Raw genomic sequence first — 24068 nt, forward strand, 5'->3', positions numbered from 1 at the left:
AAGAGACTGCCTTGGACTAAGGACAAAAGTGAAATCTGTATCACAAACGCATGACAAAAAAGAGATCGCCAAAGCAAATTACGTTGTTTAAATGTAAATGTATTTACTTGTAAGAACCCAGCTACTGAAAGGCAGATAAAAGTAGTGTTTTGGTTTCTCCTGTCTAAGGGAAAAGGTTGCTTCATCGTGGGTCTAATTTGTTATAAATTGTCAATTACTTTGCAATTATAGGCTATATGCAGTAACGCACTCGCAATCGTGATCGAAAGTTTTCTTGTCCGTTGGAATAAACGTTACCACCGCCCACATTCTCTCTACTCCCCCGCCCTTCCCACTAACGAATCTCCAAGTTCAACTCCGCCCCATCCTCTCCCACACTTTGAAACCCAAGTGGGAAAGAGAATCTTCCCACCTGGTTTAGTGCCATACCACTAGTTCATTCCCAATTGGTTAGAGGTGCTGTCAATCATATAAAGCAGAAGCAATAAAAAAAAAAAAAGCCCGCGCAAGTTCGGAAGAGCCTGCCTGAAAGTTGCGCGGGTCGAGCCGCTGTTTCCTCTACAGGGAAGGAGCGGTAGGCTAGTTTGTAGGGCACAGAGAGTATTGGGGGGGGAAACGCTTGAAGGAGGAGGCGTCGCTTGTCATCGTGGATGCTAAATTTCCAATCCTTGGATGGGACCTTCGTTGCAGTATTTCCAGTCCCTCGTGCAGGGCATGTCTCTCCATTTAGAAGGGCCAATATAAAGACGCCTCAAATGAGGATTTGCTTGAGGGAGCAAGAGGGTGGTTATAGAAAGTAGAAATAGTCCTCCTTGTGAAATATTCACTGAAATGTAAAAAGTGCCTTTTTTCGGCCCTGGGCACTAATTTAAGCGAAATACTTAATCCAATAGTGATAAATTTCCCATTAAGTAATTTGTTGATAAAAACAGAACGACCTTCAGACTGAAAATGAACTACTGTTAGGAGTAGTCGAGGAGAAAATGGAAAGGAACGACTCTCAGCGTTGAGGCAGAGGGGAACTCTTGTGATGGCGGGGAGGTAGAGGGCCAGGCGGGAGTAAAGAAATCGGGGATATATGTTTATGGAGGAAGTACAGATGCAAAATAGCTAATCGGTGGATATAACCAGTTATAATCATTTTATTACTTCCGACTGGAAGGCATTAGAATGTCGTTCTGTTCTTTAAAAAAAATCAAAAATATAACCAAAATAATTAAACCAAGATAAAACCAAAAGCCATCTATATCAAAGTATCAAAAATAAGAATTATATAGCACACCTGGATGTATATCACATATGTAGTTATTTCACATAGGCTTCAAAAATAGGCCTTCAAAAACTTTCAAAAATGCCTATGAATTTTTATAATCAGGCAGGTTCAGGATGAAAGAGTCATCTTGTAAATAAGTAATGAGAATAAGAAAACACTATTGTTTCCATTATTTGCAAGCATATATTTCAGTTTACCAAAATCAGATGGAATTTTTATATCTTTAATCTTGGATATCAGGATAGTGTATGATCAACTTTTATCTTAGAATATCAAATAATAAATAGGAAATAAAACCCTTAAAAGCAGGGCTAGTAATTATATTTTGTTAAAATATTTGCATAATATCTTCATATATTTTAATCTTTAGGTTCATGACTTTAAAGTCAGTTGAAACGTGATTGCTTTCCAAACTTAAGCAACTTTTGAGCTTTCATTTACCACATGTGAAAATGGTTTTTATATTACAAAATATTGTCATAGGTGATTAGTGTATGATCATGCTAAAGTAGCTGATTTACATTCTATGGCATCTGAAAAGCAATTTGGCAATTGTTAATCTGTAGATATTGGTTTTTGCAAAATACTGTTACTTCTTTGCAAAATTCTTAACTTTTAGCAGATAGGCTTCCATAGTGTCTGATGCAGAATGTATTTATAGAACTTTTCCAACAGTGTTTTCATGATAGCCTTTCAGCTATGTTTTAGATTATATTTTGATTCAGAAATTGAAAAGTGATGAATATAGACATTTTTATATAGAGATGTTCAACCTCCATACATTGTAAGAAATGCACAAAACACAAGGTGTATGCTAGAGCTGTAAAAGGTATATTTATTAAGTTTCCTCCAATCACTATATGTCATTTTAACATTCAAGGGGATGGAGCTGACATGTGAAATGTGTTGTCCAAGCAAGTTTGCTTTCCTTATCTAGGAAAAGTGCTTGAGATGAATGGTACTTATGCCATCCCTCGTCTAATTTTTTTTTCGCTATAAAAACTGTCCTGCTTATTTAACCTGATTTGTTTATATGAATCGGGGATTAAAAAATGACAAGTGTGATCATATCTTGCTTGATTGTTAGAAAAGTCTGTATAAATTGAATCTTCAGATTTATTGCTATACTGTCTTAAACAGAATGAAATTAAATATACTTTCAATAAGTAATAAATTTAATACCACTTGGTGTTTACTTGAAATTTCATTTTTGTCCACAGATATTAATCTGATCAGATTTATTGGACTGGATGATTGATCAGAGTTCTGTTTGTGCAACCCATGTATTAAAGTATTTGAAAACAGTTTGATATTTCAAAGGGTTACAGAGCACAGTGTGAACTGATTTTGAAACCTAAAAAATCTTGTAAGTTTTAATCATTCTTTCTAAAGGGCAATGTGTGCATATAAATTATTTTTCTCTCTTCTAAGTACTCTGAACACTGTGGTATGTAAGTTTTAAAATACAGTTTGGAACAGGGTTTCACAAAGTATTAACCCCAGGCTGATAGGATTACCCAAGAGGTCAATAAATGGCTGAAGGTCAGTAGATAGTTGATAAATGATGGAGAGTTGATTGGGTTTACTTAATCTTTTAGGATCTCGGAAGAGCTCCATGTGAGTACCTAGTCCTGAATGTGAAGTGGCTAGTGGGCTAGCTTGTTGCCTAGGTTGGATAGCTACCAGTGAGAGCAGCTTTGTCTCTGTTGCTAATATTCATAGCATTATTAAAGTAGATTTATTACATTATTTTCATTTAATAAACATTTAGGATTAATGAAGAACTTAAAACTTAATGAAGGATCAATTAGCTGAAGAGTTTGGGGACCCCTGATCAAACATTGATGTAATAGTGTTTATCACTTTGCATACTTCATCCCTTTTGCACTTATGTCATAGCATCTGATGCAAGTGTGCAAAGAGCATAATTTGTAATGTATCACAATGCATATATCATTTTGATATAAGCTTGGCTTTCTGCAGATATTCATTTTGAAAATATTACTTTCCCGTAGAGAATCCCGTGGATTTGATTTAAATCAAGTCGATTTAAATCATGATTTAAATTACTAGTAAAAAGGCTTGATTTAAATCAACTCCATTTAAATAATAATTTTTAAAGAGCAACTGTCATTTCTGTCCCGCAGCGGCTCCTCCTCTGACCCTCTTGACTCACGAACATTCCCAATATTTCAGAATATACAGCCTCATGCTACATAAGTAAGCTCCATTTCATGCTGAATAAACTAAATTATTAATAGAAAACTATCTTTAGATAGATTTTTAGTCCAAAAGCATTTTATTAAAATAAATTTAATAAAAATAAAGATTTTTTGATTTTTTTAAAAAAATCAATTTTTATCCATCCTGAAGATACTCTGTTGACATAAGTCTACCATTATACATGTGAGTCCATTTTGTTTTATTAGAAGTCCACTAAAAAAATTCCCCTTCCTTGCTTATCAAGCTAAACTAAGAATTTTAAAATTTATTTATTTGTTTCCATTTCTATAAAATGAACCAAATTAGCAAAGGATAACTCAGCTCTGAAGCTGGCAGAATTTTGGGAGTAGCAGTTTTTGTTACTCATCTACTTAATTCACCACCACTAGTTTAGGTTTGTCTCTAAATTCTAGTATATCATCTTCTGTAATAAAACAATATGTGATACATATTTTTCAGTGTTCTTCAGTAGAAAAATATGATTCTAAAATGCATTGTATTAAGATTGCCAATCAGCCTGAGCTGTTTCTGAGTTGAAAAAGTAGGCTGTTTCAGAGTTGAAGAAATGCATTTTGGTGACTGTTTCTTCAAAGTATGTTTTACAAGTATACACAGGTAGACCTCGACTTACAATCATTCATTTAGTGAAATTTCAAAGTTATAATGGCACTGACAAAAGTGACTTACACCTGGTCTTTGCACTTACAACCATCACACATCCCTATGTTTACGTGATCAAAATTAAGGGCAATTGGTGTGTGTTTATGATGGTTGCAGCATCCAAGGGTCATGTGATGACCATTTGAACCTTCCCACGGGCTTTCAACAAGCAAAGTCAATGGGAAAAGCTGAATTTGTATAATGACCATGTGATTCATTTAATAATTACAGTAATTCACGTAAAAACCATGGTGAAAAAAGGCCTAAAATTGGGATAGATTCAAAAACTGTGTTTTTTAGCAACAGAAACTGTGGTCCCAATTGTGGCTGTAAGTCGAGGAATACTGTACTCCAGTCTGTTACTGAATTTTCAATCCCAAATTATAAAACAAATGCTGGATTAATTTGAATATGATGTTTGAAATCACATTATATAATTTAGTTCTCCACAATGAAGCATTTCAATTCACGTAGTTGATTAATAAGTATTTAAATCAAATAGCAATGGGTTCTACTGTAAAAAAAATAAGGATTCATTCTTTATATATATATATATATATATATATATATATATATATATATATATATATATATTATTTTTTAGACAAACATTTAATAAATCAGTCATTCCTTCTCGTTGTTGTCTCCAAAAATTCTTCTTTTTGTTATTTCTTCTATCTTCATTCTCGCCAAGTCCATTACAACAATTTATCACTAACACAATATTCTAATTGTAGCATTTTTATACATAACAATTAATTTACTTATTTATATCTCTTTTCTAACCAATGGTTAAATTGATTCCATATCTTAAAATATTCTGAATCTCCTCTTTGTTTAATCATCAAAGTCAATCTATTCATTTCTGCATAGTCTAAAATTTTTTTAATTACTTCTCCTTCCAAATGTATTTTCTCTGCTTTCCAATTTTGTGCATAAACAATCCTTGCAGCTGTTATTACATGTATAATCAAATAAATATTTTCTTTACTAATTTTTTCTGGGATGATACCCAGTAGGAACAGCTCTGGTTTTAAATCAGTACGTTGCTGTATCATTTCTTCCAGCCATATCTTAATTTTATTCCAATAGTTTTTAGCTTCTGAACATGTCCACCACATATGGTAATATGAACCTGGTAACTGGTGTCATTTCCAACATTTAGCTGATTTATCTTTAAACATTTTCTCACATTTTAAACAGTTTCTCAGAGGGCATATGCCATCTATAAAACATTTTATATTGATTTTCCTTATATGCAGTGGGCATTGTTAATTTATAATTCCTTTCCCATAACTGTTGCCATTTCTCTAGGTCAATTGAATATCCAAAATTCTTTGCCCAGGCTATCATTGTTTTCTTTACTTGCTCCTCCTCCGGTTCAATGCCAAGTAAGAAATTATAGAGGTTTTTTTATAATTTATCCTCTGTTCCTGTGAGTATCTTATCCAGCTCTGTCTTTTCTAAATAAAAACCATATAATTGAGCATCTTTTTCATATCTTGTTTATATCTGTATGTTCATATACCAGTCCATCTCAATCCCCTGTTCTTCCAATTCTCGTTTCCCTTTCAATTCCTCCTTATCTGTTAATAAATCCTTGTATCTAACATTATTTCCAAAATTAAAAAACATTTGGGTGCATTAAAGCTTCCATTGTTGATAACCATATTGGTATTTTCACATAATATTTATCTCTAACCTTCTCCCATACTAGTAACAGTGCATTCCTTATATAATGTCTATGAAAGTACGTATGTATCTTACTTCTATCATACCATAAGAATGCATGCCATCCCAGTTGTAAATCATGGCCTTCCAATGTTAATAGTCTTAAATTTCTTAATTCAACCCATTTCTTCATCCAAGTCAGTGCTGCTGCATGGTAATATAATTTTATTTATTTTATTTTATTTCGAATTTATATACCGCACCTTCTCCCAAGGGACTCAGGGCGGTGTACAGCCAGATAAAAACATAAAATACAAACATTAAAAACAATTAAACGAATATATATTAATTTGGCCCCAGTTTAAAATGACAAACCAATTAAAAATTAAAAAATATGTTAAGCCAGCCCAGCTTGATGAAAAAAGAAAGTTTTAAGGGCAAAGCGGAAGGCACCGAGGTCTTGGATTCTCCTTATCTCTGGGGGCAGCTGGTTCCATAGGGTAGGTGCCCCCACAGAGAAGGCCCTCCACCTGGGGGGTCACCAGCCTACATTGTTTGGCTGATGGCACCCCGGGGAGGCCCTCTCTGGGAGCGCACAGGTCGATGGGAGGTTGTCGGTAGCAGCAGGCAGTCTCGAAGATAACTAGGTCCTATGCCATGGAGCGCTTTAAAGGTGGTAACCAACACCTTGAAGCACACCCGGAAGACCACTGGGAGCCAGTGCAGCTCGCGCAGGAGCGGTGTTACGTGGGAGCGCCATGCAGCTCCCGTAATTACCCGTACGGCCGCATTCTGGACCAGTTGGAGCCTCCGAGTGCTCTTCAAGGGGAGCCCCATGTAGAGAGCGTTGCAGTAGTCCAGGCGAGAGGTGACGAGGGCATGAGTGACTGTGCACATGGATCAAGAAAGGGTCGCAACTGGCGAATCAGGCGAACCTGACAAAATATAATTCCCAATTCGGGAGTCCAAATCTACCACGTAATTTCGTGTGCTGAAGCATTTTTATGCTTTTTTCCCTTGCCATATAAATTTCCTTTTATCTTGTTAAGATGTTGAAAACAAGTCTCTTCAATTTTTATTGGTACTGTCTGGAATAGAAATAGTAATCTTGGTAATATATTCATCTTTATTATTGCATTCCTTCCCATAAGTGATAGTTGAAGATTCTTCCACTTCTCCAAATCTTTCTCATTTTGTTGTTTTAATCTATAATAATTATCCTCTTTTATCGTTACACATCTTGAGGTTAAGTATACTCCTAAGTATTTAACTCTTTTCATCACTTGTATGTCTAAATTCTCTTTTATCTCTCCTTTTTGTTTTTCTGTGATATTTTTCACCAAGATTTTTGTTTTATCTTTATTTTTAGGCCAGACACCTTTCCATAACTCTATTTGTTCTAGTAATTTAAAGCCTGTTGTTTGTGGTTCCTCTATGATGAATACTAAATCATCCACAAAAGCTTGCAATTTGTACTGTTCTTTTTTAATTTTCATCCCTTTTATCTCTTCATTTCGCCTAATGTTTCTATTTAAAACTTCTAAGGTCAAAATAAACAACAATGGTGATAGAGGACAACCTCTAGTGCCCTTTGTAATGCTAAACATTTTCTGCCATTTCTCCATCATTAATTTAGTGGATTGTCTATCATAAATCGTTTTTATAGTATTTATACATCTCTCCCCAAAGTTCATTCTCTGGAAGAAAAAGAAAAAAAAGGATTCATTCTTATACAGAACTCTACACACTCAAATACTATTATATTTTTGTTGATTTGTTTTATCTAAAGCAAACATGTTAAAGAAGAATTTGAATAGGATTCAGTCTAATAGTTGCCATCAAATATTTGAATTTCTACTCAGAGAGAGATCAACAAGAGTATTAGAGCTCTTTGATACTGTTATGTATAAAAATGTATGCTTTATTTTATATGAACATACGAAAATTTGAATATTCACTATTTTATTTGTTAAATTTATATCCTCATCCATCAGCTCAAGTAGTGTTCACATATTCCTTCTCCAATTTTCTAACTAGAATAACACTATGAAGTAGGTTGGGCTAAATTATCAAGTCAGCTTCTGGGGCTAAGAATTGATATTAGACTAACTCCTTAACCAGTATAACTCACCAAACAAAATAATGCAAAGCCCTTTCTCAGAGGGCTTTAACGTAATTTGCAAAACAGATGTCCACAAAATAATTTAGACCAGCCAATCCCATAATCCCATTTTAAATTATTCATAGAGTAGAGGTCTCTGCATCCAGCAAATTTCAACTGGATTTGCCCTATTCCCATAATACTGTATATGTTTTCTCAAGATTCCATTGGGAAAGAAAGTTTGGATGAAGGAGGTTTTTGACATTAGATTTCTCAAAGCACTTTCTATAATCTCAGAAGGAAAGTCTAAATCTTGAAATCTTGAACATGATTTCAATTTTAATTTAATGTACAGTATGCATGATTTAGATAGTTTGATTTAGTTTGCCATATTATTCATTTCCATATATATAGCAGTTTGATTCTTTGGGGAATGTAGCAGTAAAATCAGAAATAAACCATACAGTATATATGTTGAAAACCTATGTGATCAAAATCACAATTTAATAAACCATCTTGAGAATCTTCTGCAACTTTCTATAGGTATAGCTTTACTTTTCCTTGAAATTATACATGTAAATGTTTGATTTTCATGTAAAAACTCCTTTCTATGGAATGTTTTCCATGTATATAATAACTTGGTTCTCCTTAAGATGTTACAGAAATGAATGAAGAACACACAGATGTAACAAATGGATGTAATAAAGTTAGATCTCGTACTCAGAATGAAGCTGCTTTATTGGCTCTTATGGAGAAGACAGGCTATAATATGGTTCAAGAAAATGGACAACGAAAATTTGGTGGACCTCCACCAGGTATTTGATTATTGCTTGATTTGAAAATATTAATTTTGGAAAAATAAATAATTGAAAAATGATTAATACACACAAAACATAGACTCTGTAATTATTGCCTAAGTAGTAGCCTAGCTTTGGTTAAGGTATGTGCGAAATGGGAGAATACCCAACTCATAATAAACCATTCTATTTCAAATATTCTGCTGAACCATTTCAGGTAGCTATGGTTGCCAGAACCAAAATCCAGGTGGGATAGGTATGCGTGTACATTGTACTCTCTCTGTCCCACATGGTTCCCAGTGTGGCATATTCCCTCAAATTATCTTATCTTCCTGGTACTATTTCTTCCTTCCCACCTCTCACCTGACCTCTCACCTCTTTCCTGACTAGATGGCTAAGACACTGAGCTTGTCAATCAGAAAGGTTGGCAGTTTGAATCCCTAGTACAGGTCTCCTGCGTGAGCAGAGGGTTGGACTAGGTGACCTCCAAGTCCCTTTCAACTCTGTTACTGTTAACCTGCCAGCTTAACTCAATAGTGGCCCACTGGCATTCCTCCCATTGCTTCCTAAGTGTTTTGCCCAAGTATTCTCTTCCATTGTCCCCTTATCTTCCTAAACTGCTGATATCCTTGGCTTTTTCTCTTCTCTCCCACCATCACTTTTGTCCAGAACAAAACAGACCCATTTCGTTCCACATATAAACCAGAACCCCCCACCAGGCATGTTTAGTTCAGAATGGATTACTCCGTAACCGAACATTTTTTCAGTGTTGTGCACATCTGTGCCAAATAACCATGGAGTGCATGTTGCATTTCTTTACAATATGACAATTCCTTTTTAAGTTAAAATTCTTTACTTAATTTTAGGTATTCCAGTTGAACCAAGTATAAGGTTATATTCCTCACTATTCATATTTAGGACTAAATTTAAATCAAAGCAGTAGGTCTTTGTTTAAATAGAATTCACTGAAATAAATTTTGACCAGATGATACAAGCCATATCTAATGGAGAACTGTTGGACAATCAGTATCTGTAGAGTGCATTAGCATTTTAGTTTGTATAATCTGTTGGATATTACATGAAACCCCCCACAAATTGTTTTAAGGTAAGTGACAGTGAAATAATATGATAAATAATTGGCCAGGATTTTTTTCTTAGTATCAATTAATAAAAATATGTTGAATGTGTTTTTTAAGGTTGGGAAGGTCCGCCACCACCCCGAGGCTGTGAAGTTTTTGTGGGAAAAATTCCTCGTGATATATATGAGGATGAATTAGTTCCTATTTTTGAAAGAGCTGGGAAGATTTATGAATTTAGATTGATGATGGAATTTAGTGGTGAGAATCGTGGATATGCTTTTGTAATGTATACAACAAAAGAAGAAGCTCAGTTTGCCATTAAGACCCTTAATAATTATGAGATTCGTCCTGGAAAGTTTATTGGTGTTTGTATAAGTTTGGATAACTGCAGACTATTCATTGGAGCCATTCCAAAGGAAAAGAAGAAAGAAGAAATCTTGGATGAAATGAGAAAAGTCACTGAAGGTGTTGTAGATGTTCTTGTGTATCCAAGTGCAACGGACAAGACAAAAAATCGTGGGTTTGCCTTTGTAGAATATGAATCCCACAGAGCTGCAGCTATGGCAAGGAGAAAATTAATTCCTGGTAAATATGTTCATTCTTCACATGGAAGGTTTAATCATATTCTTGTTGAGAACATGTATGTTTAAGTTATGCTAGAAGCTACTCCGTATGCAAGAGTGCCAGATTCCTTTGCTTCCATCATGTAGAAGTCAAGGCATAGATTTTGAGAAAAATAAACATGGCTGAAATGTATTATGCTATCCCCTGGTTGTAGATTTCTCTTTTGGAGTCCTTCTTTCCTAGAACCTTTATTGTTAAAATTAGAAATACCTCCCATTTTCTACTAAATGTAGATATTTGTATATTGCTGTTTTAAAAGTGAGTAGTCTTGATTTGAAGGTACAGTAAGTTAGGCAAATTTCACTTGCTGTAAGCAGAGAGGACATCTCAGTGTCTTTTGTAAAGATGATGGAAGTTATAGGCGACATCTGTGCATTGAACACACACTCACGATCTATGCTTATGTTATATCCTAAAGGGTTAACAGGAAAGAATGGTTTAGAACTTTGCAAATTAGCCAAGATTGCTAATGATATGCATTGTATTCTTACTGTTAATTCAGTCATGGACTATTCCTCTATTCTGAATTACTACACTCTGATTATATGGATCTCAACCCTTTATTATTCATGGTATAAATTTAATTTCAGGTTTAATTGCACTGTACTTGGGTTACAGTAGAGGCAATCAATTTTTTGCAGTTAAAAGGCTGGATATTCAGTGTTTTAATAGACTTTTTAAAACAGGTGCTCTGAGCTCATGATATAGGGAAATGAATAGTTTTAGAAATAAGATGGCAAAAATCAATTATGACAAAAAAATTGTCATAAACTACTTACCTCAATCTCTCTTTGACTTGATATTTTATCTAATTAGTTTAGATTGCCTGAGTTTTGTAAGCAAATTTGCAGGTGTGGTTCATACATGTTTTTGATAGGCTAAAACGGGTCCCCAACCCCCTGGTCCATGGACTGGCACCCGTCCGTGGCATGCCAGAAACCAGTCCGCACAAACAAGCAAAACCCATCTGTGGGATGCAGGCAGCACACAAAACCACACACCCTTTGGTCTGCGGAAAAACATCCACAGAATCAGTCCCTGGTGCCCAAAAGGTTGGGGGTTGCTGGGTTAAAAGGCAGACAGACAGGGTGCACTCTATCTTAAGGTAAGAGAGAAAATAGCCACATGGCATATGACCAATGGGCATAAGAAGAACGCCCGCTCAAGACAAGGAAGAATGCAACACAAAGCTCTGAGTAATTTGCTGGTAAAAGCAACATACCTTATACAATTGCTTGTAGTACTGTTATTGGACAACTGCTACAGCCAGGAAAGGGCAGTAGGGGTAGCAGCCTGACCTTGTTCAAGAGCCCTAACACATTAATGCTCTATATTACTGGAAATCTAAATGAATAGCAAGTCAGCAGAATTTGTCTTGTCGTGGTGTGTTAGCACCTCAATCACCTCTGATTCTAAGTAGTCCTATTCCAGCCACTTTCCCTTCACTAACAAGGAATGTTGGAAGGTTCTTCAGGCAGGGACTCTTAAAGCTGATATAGTGACCATTTTCCTTCACTACCAGCTTCAGCAACTGAAGTGGCAGAATCATCAGATTTTCCCAGGGATTAGAATGTCCATGTTTGCATTCTATATTAGGGTTATGTCAATATGGTTTAAATCTACAAGAACCACTTATCAGGAATCCAGATTAATAAAATAACATGAGGAGAGCAAGTGGCAAACTCCCAACCTCCAAAGTTACCTGATCTCCCGTATATTATTTCTAGTTTATTTTCCACGTCCTTTCACTCACTTTTTCCTTCACCTCTTTTTCTTTAAAATGGTTCCCCATTGTCCTGCTTTAAAGGCTTCTTTTGAGAAGGGGGAGATGTTACCAAGCAAGAACTTGGCCGGAGAGAATTGGACAGAGGCAGAATGTGTTTTGGGGTGTTTCATCATGGCATTTATCAAGAACTATCTTGCCAGCTGCCATATTCTTTAAATCCAATTGGCGCTCCTAGGAATGAAGGTTCATCAGCAGATTTTCAATAGAATCGAATATAGATAGCTCAGGGTTTAGAGTCCTTGGTGATCTCTGAGAGAGTAGATAACATCATCAATGCTAGAGAGTGAGTTTGCTTCCCACAAGCGAATTATACACCGATGATGTTGCCTAGTTGGGTAATAAAATGTTTGCAAGCAAACAAACAAGCTTAGAGAACACTAAGAATTCAGCAGTAGTATTTTCCCAGTTGCCTTGCTTCCATTTAATGAGAGGAGTTCAGATTGCAATATTGCCAGTCAGCAACTAGGAATTTTCAGAACCAGCAATTTAAATTTCTACAGTGCATTGCAAAAAGCCATACATAACTGGAGAAAGTTTGTTTTTGCAGAATTATTGATACTTTATAATTCATAGAGGTCTAACAAGTTTATTGATTTATGAATCACAGCACCAAATAGTGAGTACCCCTAAGTTAATGCCATAAAATTCATTACCATAAGATTTCTGTTAGAAAACTTTCTTTCCATTAATTTCTTAAGATAATTTATTTTAAAATACAGTCCCTTATTGTTCTTGGTATTTAAACCTAATGGGAATTTACTGTATCTAGTAATTGTAGTCTGGCCTGTTGGATATCTTTCTTCAAAATTTAAGGGGAGCAAAACTACTTCTATTTAAATAAAAAAAACTGATGAAGACTGTTTTTGTTTTTTGTTTTTTTTTGGTAGGAACTTTCCAGTTATGGGGGCACACTATTCAAGTAGATTGGGCAGACCCAGAAAAAGAAGTAGATGAAGAAACAATGCAGAGAGTAAAAGTACTGTATGTTAGAAACTTGATGATGTCAACCACAGAAGAAACAATTAAGGCTGAGTTTAACAAATTTAAACCTGGAGCTATTGAACGGGTAAAGAAACTTCGAGATTACGCTTTTGTTCATTTTTTCAACCGAGATGATGCAGTTGCTTCTATGTCAGTTATGAACGGAAAATGTATTGATGGTGCTAGCATTGAGGTAACACTAGCCAAGCCAGTAAACAAAGAAAGCACTTGGAGACAACATCTTAATGGCCAAATTAGCCCCAGTTCTGAAAATCTTTTAGTCTTTACAAACAAAGAAGATGGTCATCATAAATCACTAACAAAACCAGCAAATCTTCCAATACGCCTTAATGGGCAGAATAGTCCAAGTCCTCCTGAAATTGAAAGGTGTACTTACCCATTTTTTCCAGGAACAAAACTTACTCCAATTAGCATGTACTCTTTAAAATCTAGTCATTTTAGTTCTGCTGTGATGCAGTTAGATTATTATTGCAACAAAAATAACTGGGCACCTCCAGAATATTATTTATATTCGACTACAAGTCAAGATGGAAAAATTTTGCTGGTACATAAGATTGTTATTCCGGCAGTTGCAAATGGATCCCAGAGTTATTTTATGCCGGACAAACTCTGCACAACAGTAGAAGATGCAAAAGAGCTAGCAGCACATTTTGCACTCATGCACTTGGGTAAGTTTTTTAACTTTGGTTTTAATTTTAATCATCTTAGTACTCAATTGTTATTATTTTGGTATAACATATCTAAAATGCCTATTCCACTTAGTAGGCAGCTTCTTCAGAAACATTTGCAGTATTTCAAGTTTTTCTCCCATTGAGGGGTGTGTGTGTGTATACAGTAAAAATACTATCACCTCATACTAGTCTGTTTTTAATTTTCTTATTAAGAAGCAAACTATATCTTGTTTATTACTTTTTAAAAAAAATCTTTGTAGCAAATGTAGAGAATTAATATTTTAAAAATTATTTTAGATATACAGTTTGCTTCTATCCATCCATGGATTCTTGGCTTTTAAGCCATTTAACACTGAGTGAGATATTCTTTCAAGTGTTTATTGAAAAGGCAGTGGCAGTTAATTTGGATCTTTAATTAATCTTTTTCTATTTAAAAATGCTATCATTAAAAAAGGTTCAATAGGAAAAAAAGAAATGTTTGGGAATTGATTTTCATACCCATTTAATTTCTTTTTCCTTATGGTTTTAAGAAAGTTAAATTTCATTTATGTTAATTACAGTATAAAGTTTGTATCTCCTTTTTAAATTACCTTTGAAATAAGTCTACAAGATAGTAACCTTTAAAAATCTTTAAAAACTTCTTAATACTTAACAGAGAAGGGATGGAAACTGTAATTTTTGTGGTAATAAGTAAAGGAGTCCCTGCTGGTTTTATTCCGCTAGTTGTAGCTGACTAAGGAATGTTACTCATCTCCATTTCTTTAAACCATTGATCCTGCACTGTCTGAAATCATTTCCTCAGTCATGTGGCCAGCATGACATCATGCCGCAGCACAAAGTGTGTGGCGAAACTTGGAACGCTTCTATCTTCCCACTGAAGTGGTACAGATTTATCTACTTGCATTTACATGTTTTCAAACTGCTAAATTGGCAGAAGCTGTGGCAAGTGATGGGAGCTCACTCCGTCACTCCCTCACGCAGTAGTATGAGTATAGATCTTCTCTGGCATCTTTTAAGCCACTGAGTCACTGCACTTCTCAATTTTTGTAGTAGTCAATTTTTTTTTTTTGAAAAGACACTTCCTTGTTATGGCAACTTACTCGATTTCTCAAGCTAGATTTTCATATCATACTAAGCCTAAAAAAATTGAAATTCAATGGTGAAAAAAGTAAGGTTCTACATTTAGGCAAGAAAAACTGGTACAGTATATGTGGTACCTTACTCAATAGTGGTGACTGAGAGGGATCTTGTTGTCCTACTGGACAATCACTTAAATATGAGCTAGCAGTCTGCTGCAGCTGCCAAAAAAGCCAATACAGTTCTAGGCTGCATAAACAGGCAGATAAAATCAAGATCACTTGAAGTGTTAATACCACTTTATAATGCCTTGGTAAGGCCACACTTGAAATACTGCATCCAGTTTTGGTCGGCACGATGTAAAAAAGATGTTGAGGCTCTAGAAAGAGTACAGAGAAGAGCAACAAAGATGATTAAGGGACTTGAGGATAAAACATATAAAGAACAGTTGCTGGAACTGGATATGTCTAGTCTTATGAAAAGGACTAGGGTGACATAGCAGTGTTCCCATATATCAGGGGTTGCCACAAAGAAGAGGGAGTCAAAGTATTCTCCAAAGCATTTGAGGGTAGAACAAGAATCAATGGTTGGAAACGAATCAAGGAGAGTAGCAACTTAGAACTAAGGAGGAATTTCTTGACAGAACAATTAATCAATGGAGCAGCTTGCCTCCAGAAGTTGTAAATGCTCCAACACTGGAAGTTTTTAAGAAGAGATTAGATAACCATTTATCTTGTCGGAAGTGGTGTAGGGTTTCCTGCCTAAGCAGGGGGTTGGACTAGAAGACCAATGTCCCTTCCAACTCTGTTACTCTATTCTAAAACATTTGAATTTACTGCAGTATGTGATTCATTACAAATTGAAGGTGTTTTTTTCATGTACTGTACTATCATCACATAGCTTAGTGTTATAATGTGAATGTAATTTATGTGAAACAAAGTGTGATCTATTCATCCTCTCCATTTTGCTCATTCTGCTCATAAAATGTCAACTGAAACCAAGTGGTTAAATATAACAGTTTTAAATTTATAAATATATTTGGTTGCAGTTATATCACATTAAGCCATAAAACATACGTATAATGGCATGTTCTCAAATTCAGCCATACCTGGAGTTCTGAAACATTGTGGGGTCATAGCACACTAAAATAATTTGTGTCTTTTAAAATCATGCAAAGGCAGGCTATTTTCAACTTTTCTGGTCAAGCACATCTGGTAAATGGGAAATAACAAACTTGCTATTTCACAAAGTAATTATGAATATTGCTATATTCTGGATATGTTTATGAGAAAAAGGTTTTGCTGAAAAATAAATAGAAATAATATAGAAATATTGTCATTTGCTTATGCTACTTTATAGCTATGTATTTTAGCTCATTGTTTCCTTCATTATGCTACCTAGAGAAATCGATAGAACTGGAGGTAATCCTTAATTTGCTTTGTTTTTGTAAATGCTACTTAATTTATCAGTGATAATAGATTGTGTTAGATATTTAAGGGCGATGGATCAATTTCCTTTGTGCAACAAAGAAAGGGTGGATTTATACATTTTAAGACTCCCTACTCCTGCAATATTATATAGAAAAGCAGCTGGAAAATGAATAACTCTTACATCAATGAAATTTAATGAAGGAAAAATTAAATGTGGAAAAAGATTCTCAAATAGGCCCAATTCTTTACGAAAAAAAGTGAAAATGAACTAGAATATATTCGTTCATGGAGAAACTATAAAGCACAAGAAGGATATGTGATCAAAATATATATTGTATAAGAAACTGGATAAAAGTTCAATGAAGGGGGAAATTGTAGTTTATAAAAGTATATCAAAACTGAAAGAAACTGAAGTTTTTGGAAATGAAAATGTGAATCTTGTCATATATTAAATACGAATGTGTATTTATAAACTCACAACTTGAAACAAATTAATCAAATTATGGCTTTATTTTTATTGGAACTTATTATTAATTCTGACAAGTAGACTATTATTACTACATCAATATATTACTACATCAATATATTGAAATATTGAACTGAAAAATACTGAAACAATGCTTTGCTAAAATTCAAGTATTCATTTTGTTTTAATCTTCATCATCCGACCTTGAATGATGGGAGATATCTACTGTCTGTCACAATTGGAAAAAGCTCATAGACTGGTCTTATATATTGCTAACTTATGGTTAATTTAACTGTGGCTTTTTAAATAAGTTATCTTTGGTGTTAATACTCTTCCAATATTTATTCATACCATTCTGAAAAACAAGTTACATTTGTTGCTTTTTTGCTTCTCTTAAAAAGTACTTTAATCATTTCCAACAATTATAAACTAGTCTCACATATTAATATGCTATTTTGCCATTGATCTTTTATATTCACAAAAATTATACACCAGACATACTACTCCAGTAATATAAGATACTAAATATAATAAGCTTTTAGTAAACATAAACTGCTTTTCTCAGGACATTGCATAAATTTTTATGGTAATTTTTTATTTGGCAGTTGTATCCTGATTCCAAAACTACCTTTGGAAAAAAGGATCTGAATGAAAAGGGAACTAACTCATAAACATTCCTCATTTATTTTTAATAAAATCTCTACACTTTACATTAAAAACTATGGTGATTTACATGAGAAATTGGTATTACCGTAGTTGAAAAAATCTTTGCTCATATTTTTAAAATGTTCTTATTTTAAAAAATATCAGAATAGAATGTTAAAGTGTTCAGTACTCTTTAATGATTTTGTATTAAGTGAAATGAAAATATATCTGCAACATCTGACTTCAGTCTTATATTCTAAACCCGCATATCTGCACATACGTTACTCTACAGTGCCAGCATAATACAATAAGCCTAATGGTTATTGGGTTTGTAACTTCTTCCATAGCAAGGTAATTAAAAACATAATGTATGTGTCTGCAACATTAATGCCCTCTTAACAGTTTTAACTAAAGGATTATACATACATAAAAAGAAATGAAATATGTAGTATAGAGTACTGCAGTTAAATCAATTGCAGAATTTCAAACATTTCAATGAAGATTAACATCACCTTTGAAGAGTGTTACATTCTGTCTCCACCACTTGCAGAAAGGGTACATAACCTCTCCAGTCTGGATCTGCATAGGAAAATTTGGACAAAGTAAACAGGTAAGTAACTTAAATGAAGCAAATGAGTAAAATTGGTGCTTGGTTTAACTCTAGCAATTTTTTTGATACTGTATTTGACATTGATAAAGTAGTATAAACCAGCAGTCACAAACCAGTGGTTGTGGTGGTCCGTGAGAAAATTTTGGTGGTCCGCAAAACAATTATTTGCATTTTTATATTGTACTAAATATTTATCTTTTTAAAAAATTCATATTAGTGGTCCGCGGGATTTAAAATTATGAATTTAGTGGTCCCTGAGGTCTGAAAGGTTGGCAACCCCTGGTATAAACTGTCCTTAGATAATACAGTTAATAATGTAAGCATTGCATATTCAAAATTATAATGTTCAAATTTTCAAAGTCAACTAGATAAGAGAATAAGGATGAATGCTAAATTATTGACAAAACAATGTAAATATACTTTGTTTCCCCCAAAATAATACATCCCCTGATAATAAGCCCAATTGGGCTTTTGTACGCATGGCAATAAGGCTTATTTTAGGGTTCAAAAAATATAAGACAGGGTCTTATTTTCAGGGAAACACTGTATTTATAGAAATATGCTATCAGATTTTTTTAAAAATAATCAAAATTTCTTATTTATTTATTTATTTATTTATTTATTTATTTATTTATTTATTTATTTATTTATTGGTTCGATTTATATGCCGCCCTTTTCCGGAGACTCAGGCCGGCTTACAATGCGTTAAACAATAGCCTTCATACTTTTGTATATACCTACTTAGTAGGGCTTTCGGGGCCCCCCTCAAGCGGTGTTCTTTTTTATACAAAGTCAGCTTTTTGCCCCCACAAACCAGGTCCTTATTTCATATAAGAAAGAGATGGAAATAATTTTATTCTTACAGCTTTTACTGAATATTTTGTTTGTAAAATTTCAACTAGCAAATTCAGATTACTTTTCATGGTCCATATTTTTATCTTCCTTTTGAAGTTATGCTCATGATGCTTTTATAAATATTAAATATTACATAATATTGTGCTGTGGTTTATTAGATGTGAAATTTATGTTCTAGTGGGAAAAACTTTGGAAAATATAAGGTTCAAGAAATCAAATTACAAATTAAAACATTTAATAACTTTTAACCTAACTAATCTAATCTAATTACATATCAGTTTTGTAACCTTAAAAGTAGCAAAATAGCAGAAAGAATATCTTTCTCAAATATGTTGAAGTTTACATAAAATAGATGTTATGATGTTGTTTATTTACTTTCTCTTGATTAGATATTTACACAGATCTTTACATTTTGCAGTTATTAAAGTCCTTTCACTTTAATAACTGCAAAATTGCAATATAGCATTTATAGTAAGCCATATACTTTGTATATTAGAATATAACTGTCAAATCAGTTTAAGTGTATTGTATTGCCTGATGGAATGAAAGAGGCTCATTCTATGATTTTAATAGTGTTTTGTTTAGGCTTATTATATTGAAATTATGATTTCAATCTCACTCTTGTTATCTTATGATGTACTGTATCATTTGTTAGAAAAAACAACAACTTTCTATTGACGATCACAGTTGGGCACAAAATTTCCATTGCTATGCAAGGCACTTATTAAGTGAGTGAACAGTCATTAAACAAATGGTTGTAAGTCAAGGAGTGTATATTATGCATATCAATGCCAACGTATTGAAAAAGATTTTAATTATATTTAAAATCCCTACTTTACATCTAAAAGATGTCACTGCTCTTTTACATATTGGCTATGTAACATGACTAAAAATGCTGCCACTTTATTTTTTCTGAACAGTTTATTGCTAACACATATGAAATCTTAAAGGCAAAGATTAAAACCATCTTATTTTTTGAAAAATTATTTTAATTTTATTGTGGCAGGAAAATATTTTCCATTTGCTTGTGCAAAATATAAGATGTAACTAAAAGTTTAAGTGAAAATGTTTAAATTTACTATAACATAAATTTATCAATCATGTAGTTTTGATTATACCAACTATAAATAAACCCTATTGTGTAAGTGAGATTTATTTCCAGGAAATGAATGTATGACTCTAGTCCAAAAACATTAAACATGACCTAATTAAAGATAGATAGATAGATAGATAGATAGATAGATAGATAGATAGATAGATAGATAGATATAGATATATAGATATAAATATATCAACAACAGGGAGCGCAATAGCTCAGTGGTTAAAGACTGAGCTTGACAGCCTGAGTTTGATACCTGAGCACTGCACGATGGAGTGAACTCCCGTTACTTGCCTCAGCTCCTGCCCACCTAGCAGTTCACAAACATGCAAGTGCAAATAGATAAATAGGTATGACTTCAGTGGGAAGATAATATCGTTCTTTGTGCCTTGGCGTATAGTCATGCTGGCCACATGACCATGTCTTCAAACGATGCAAATAATGCTAATGCTTCCTCGGTTAAGAAACATGAGCACCACTTTAGAGTCAGACACTACTGGACAGAGGAAACCTTTACTTTTACCTTCATATCAATATCAATGGCTTGGGCTTTCCTAAGAAAAAGGTGTTGAATCCTACTCCATGCAAATTGTAAGATTTTAAATAATAGAAGTCCATTTGTATATAATCATTAAGTATCTATAGCTTCTTGGAACATAATATTTTTCTTGTATGTCATAATAAGATTTTGCAGTTTCAGTTTCTTGTCTTGGCTTTCAGTATTTTTTTCTTATTAAAATAAGTAACTTAATGTTGTAACAGTCAAATATTGAATTATATAAGAATAGTGTACACTATGGATGTATTGGACAGGTAGTAGGAATTAATCAGGTTACAGAATGGTTCTTCAGATTCTACATTTTTTTTCTCATTGAAACATTCAGAGTTATCTAGATTTCAGCAGTATCTTAAATATGTGAAGAATCACAAAAGTTCTACATTACTTCATTATATTAAAATACATTAAGATAATCATATTCATTCTTTTGAGAGGGACGTGCAAAATGAATGCACCTAATCTCAGTGAAACCTATACACCTGCAGAAGTGTTTAGTTTCTTACGTTGAAGAATGGATGCAGTGCAATTAATCCATTGAGATTTTGCACTTACTCCAGTAGTTCTAGTAGTGGGAAATGGCTTTTGCATAAGTGGAAATGCTGTTTTTGTTCCCAGTCACTGAATAGAAAAAGTAGCTCGTGTATGCATAGTGTATTTGCAGAAGTCACTTGTAGCTATTGGAATTGTTGGATAGACCTTGAAATGACCTGCTTTGCTTTTATAGAAAATATTTCACCTTTCAACTTGCAAAGAGTGCTTCATGTGAAATTTTATCAAAACAAGGCACTACAAGGCACAACTCTAATACAAAAGGTTTAGAAAGCCTGGGATCAAAATTGTATTTATATAGTAGTAACCCTCTATAATTCCTATGTTTTTGAGGGGTAAGATTTAGAATAAGAAGTATTTAGAGGGAATTATGCTGACATGATTTCTCCAATTTTCTTTTGAAATTGATATTCATGCTGCATAAATTTCTTTTGCAGAATACAATTTTTGTCGAAATCCAGTAAATAACATTTCTCCTGTTAGTGCTACACTTTCTTCTGGAACAACCAGCGTATTACCATATACATCAAGACCATATTCTTATCCAAGCTATCCCTTATCATCATCAATTCCACTTGCTAATAGCAACCATGTTGGACAGCGTTTGTACATCTCCAGTCAGGCCTCATTCTTTTGAGGAAAAAATAGCTGGATGAAAAAAATTACTTTTTTTAAAAAAAACCCTATAATGTAGTTTTAGTTTTAATTGTGTTTATACAATTGCTTTTGCTTGGTTATTTCATATTGCTTATAAAATATAGATAAGAAAACCCATTTAAATGTTTTTTTAAAATAATTTTTCTCATTAAATAGAAGCTTTAAAATATTTTAAATGCATGCAATTGTTGTAATCTTGTTACCAAGAATCCATTCTTTGGAGATGAAAAGCAGTATTTGGTGAAAAGCAAAGTATTATGTAAGAAGGAAATGATGCACAGTATTTTTTTTTTAAAAAAACAGAAACCTTAACTCCGAACATATAAACATTTGGGGTCCTTTAAAATTACATTGTATATTTTAGTTGCATGATATTTGTTTTATTAATCCACTGTTTACATTGTTAAATTTTATTTGTTGAAAATATTGTTCTATTTCCACGTTGTAATGCTTTTAACGTTCATATCATGTGTTTAATTCCCTACTTAAATACAGTCACTTTGACATTAAAATCTTGCTGTATTAAAATAGTTTGGATTCCTTTTTAATATTTAAAGTAAATATTGATAAATTTCAAAGTTCATTTTATTTCTCCTGTAGTAATTAAGCATGAGCAAACAATACGCAAATACAGAAAATAGTATGAAATTTTCTTTAGTTTGCGGACCTAAAGCTATTTGAACCCTCACCACAGGATTAGGATTTGTGTGTCTGTATTAGTTGATTCGCTAGTTGGTCAAAAGAGTAGTTCTGCCTCTGACCTTAGAGTAGCGAAGCTCTTGCTTCTAACAGAGATAGAACTGTAATAAAATTGTAGAATTATAATAAAATTCATTTTGCAAGCCACAGTATGTAATGCTTCGTTTATACTGCAGAGAAAGTTGAATCTCTGTTCCATTAGACCTAATTAATACAGGAATCAGACAAAAAAGATGAGCAATATTATTTCATAAGAGAACTCACCAAATTGATTCAAATGTTAAAATTTATTTCATTCATGAATTTAAAATACACTGCTATATGCCAGCAGAAGACAGCAGAGGAAACATGTTTGTTGAAAAAGTTTCATATATTATATTGCAACAAAAGAAACTGCATCTTTTAGAGGTCATATTACATCTAAAGTAGGTACCAGTTGACTCCAAAGCAGGTCCTAATAATGAGTGCCTCATTATTTTAATCTGATTACATTAGTATTCAGCTTTTCTTTCATTTTATCTAAGAAAAAAATATTGTTCCATTCAAATAATTTAGATTATTTGAATCTAAATACCGTAATAGCAGTTGGGAGTATTGTAAACATTTTTTATACATAACATATTTTTCTCCATTCCCATAGGGTAAGTTTGAAAGGTATCTACATAATTCTGTCTCATTTCCCAAAGAAACATTTAAGCTACAGCAATACCCAACATTTTTAGATTCCATTCATGTGGTATTTAAATGCACTATCTAGATAAGAATTTAGATACAGACTGTTTTAAATGGTCTGAGAATCTCTTGAAAACATATATTTATTTATTTGCTGGTTTCCAGTATTTACTTCTGGTTTCTGGCAAAAACAACCATTGGGGGAAAATTAAAGTTTGCTTAATAACTGGTATTCAATTGACTGCAATAAAAAAGGTTATAGAATCTCCTGCAATTATGTTGTGACTCAATAATCACCACAACTTACAACCATAATTCATAAGTCAATCAGAATCGTACATTGAGGACTAATTGTTGCTTCACTACAAGTTCTTCATCAGATATTCTTCTAATGACCAACTATCTGGTGTACCTATGCTCCTTGGTAAACTGTTGGTGTAATTGTATGGATGAGGGGCATGATTCGTTGCCATTATTTTTCTGGTCTTCCACCCAAAGCTACTTCAGCGTGCATCCAGTCCATTATTCCAGCTGCATATATATGACTGAAATTGCCCAAGTGTTAATTGTCTTGATGGTATTTCCATTTCTGAGTTTGGACTTTTAAGATTTTTTTCACTCTTCTGATGTATTCATTTCTAACCTTTTTCTTGACTTCAGTGTACTTGATCCTGTTAGCCAAAAGGATGCCCAGATATTTGTAATCTTTGTCTCATCCAGCCTCTTGATATTTCCATAGAGCATCTTGATTCCTCCAGTTTTCACTATTTCCCCTTCTTGATCGTATGGGTGGTTCATTTGTCTAGTCCAAGCTCCACTATCTTTGCTGTATATTCAGACAATGTTGAGCTGGATTCCATTTC

The 24068-nt window shown here is 33.5% G+C and overlaps 1 protein-coding gene across 5 annotated transcripts; it reads left to right on the forward strand.

Moving 5' to 3' along the window:
• Positions 1 to 324: 324 nt before the first annotated feature.
• RBM46 (RNA binding motif protein 46) lies at positions 325 to 22680 on the forward strand. Of its 5 annotated transcripts, none has more exons than XM_034432886.3 (7): positions 377 to 574; positions 2494 to 2639; positions 8582 to 8743; positions 9922 to 10389; positions 13102 to 13884; positions 18056 to 18115; positions 21615 to 22680. In XM_034432886.3, the coding sequence occupies exons 3-6, from the start codon at positions 8593 to 8595 to the stop codon at positions 18109 to 18111; spliced, it is 1458 nt and encodes a 485-aa protein (XP_034288777.1). In that variant the 5' UTR covers positions 377 to 574; positions 2494 to 2639; positions 8582 to 8592; the 3' UTR covers positions 18112 to 18115; positions 21615 to 22680. The 5 variants fall into 5 exon arrangements, with proteins under 5 accessions (XP_034288772.1, XP_034288777.1, XP_087731402.1 ...); XM_087875275.1 differs by having other exon boundaries at positions 544 to 2102; XM_034432881.3 differs by lacking the exon at positions 18056 to 18115 and having other exon boundaries at positions 325 to 574.
• The last annotated feature ends 1388 nt before the right edge of the window (positions 22681 to 24068 follow it).

This window comes from Pantherophis guttatus, chromosome 8, assembly GCF_059756535.1.
Source record: "Pantherophis guttatus breed Tessera chromosome 8, ASM5975653v1, whole genome shotgun sequence".
Classification (NCBI taxonomy): Eukaryota; Metazoa; Chordata; class Lepidosauria; order Squamata; family Colubridae; genus Pantherophis; species Pantherophis guttatus.

Coding starts and splice junctions, on each gene's coding strand:
- RBM46 (XM_034432881.3), top strand. CDS start 8,593: ATGAATGAAGAACACACAGATGTAACAAATGGATGTAATAAAGTTAGA. Junction 8,744..9,921: donor ATTTGGTGGACCTCCACCAG/GTATTTGATTAT, acceptor GTGTTTTTTAAG/GTTGGGAAGGTCCGCCACCA. Junction 10,390..13,101: donor AAGGAGAAAATTAATTCCTG/GTAAATATGTTC, acceptor TTTTTTTGGTAG/GAACTTTCCAGTTATGGGGG.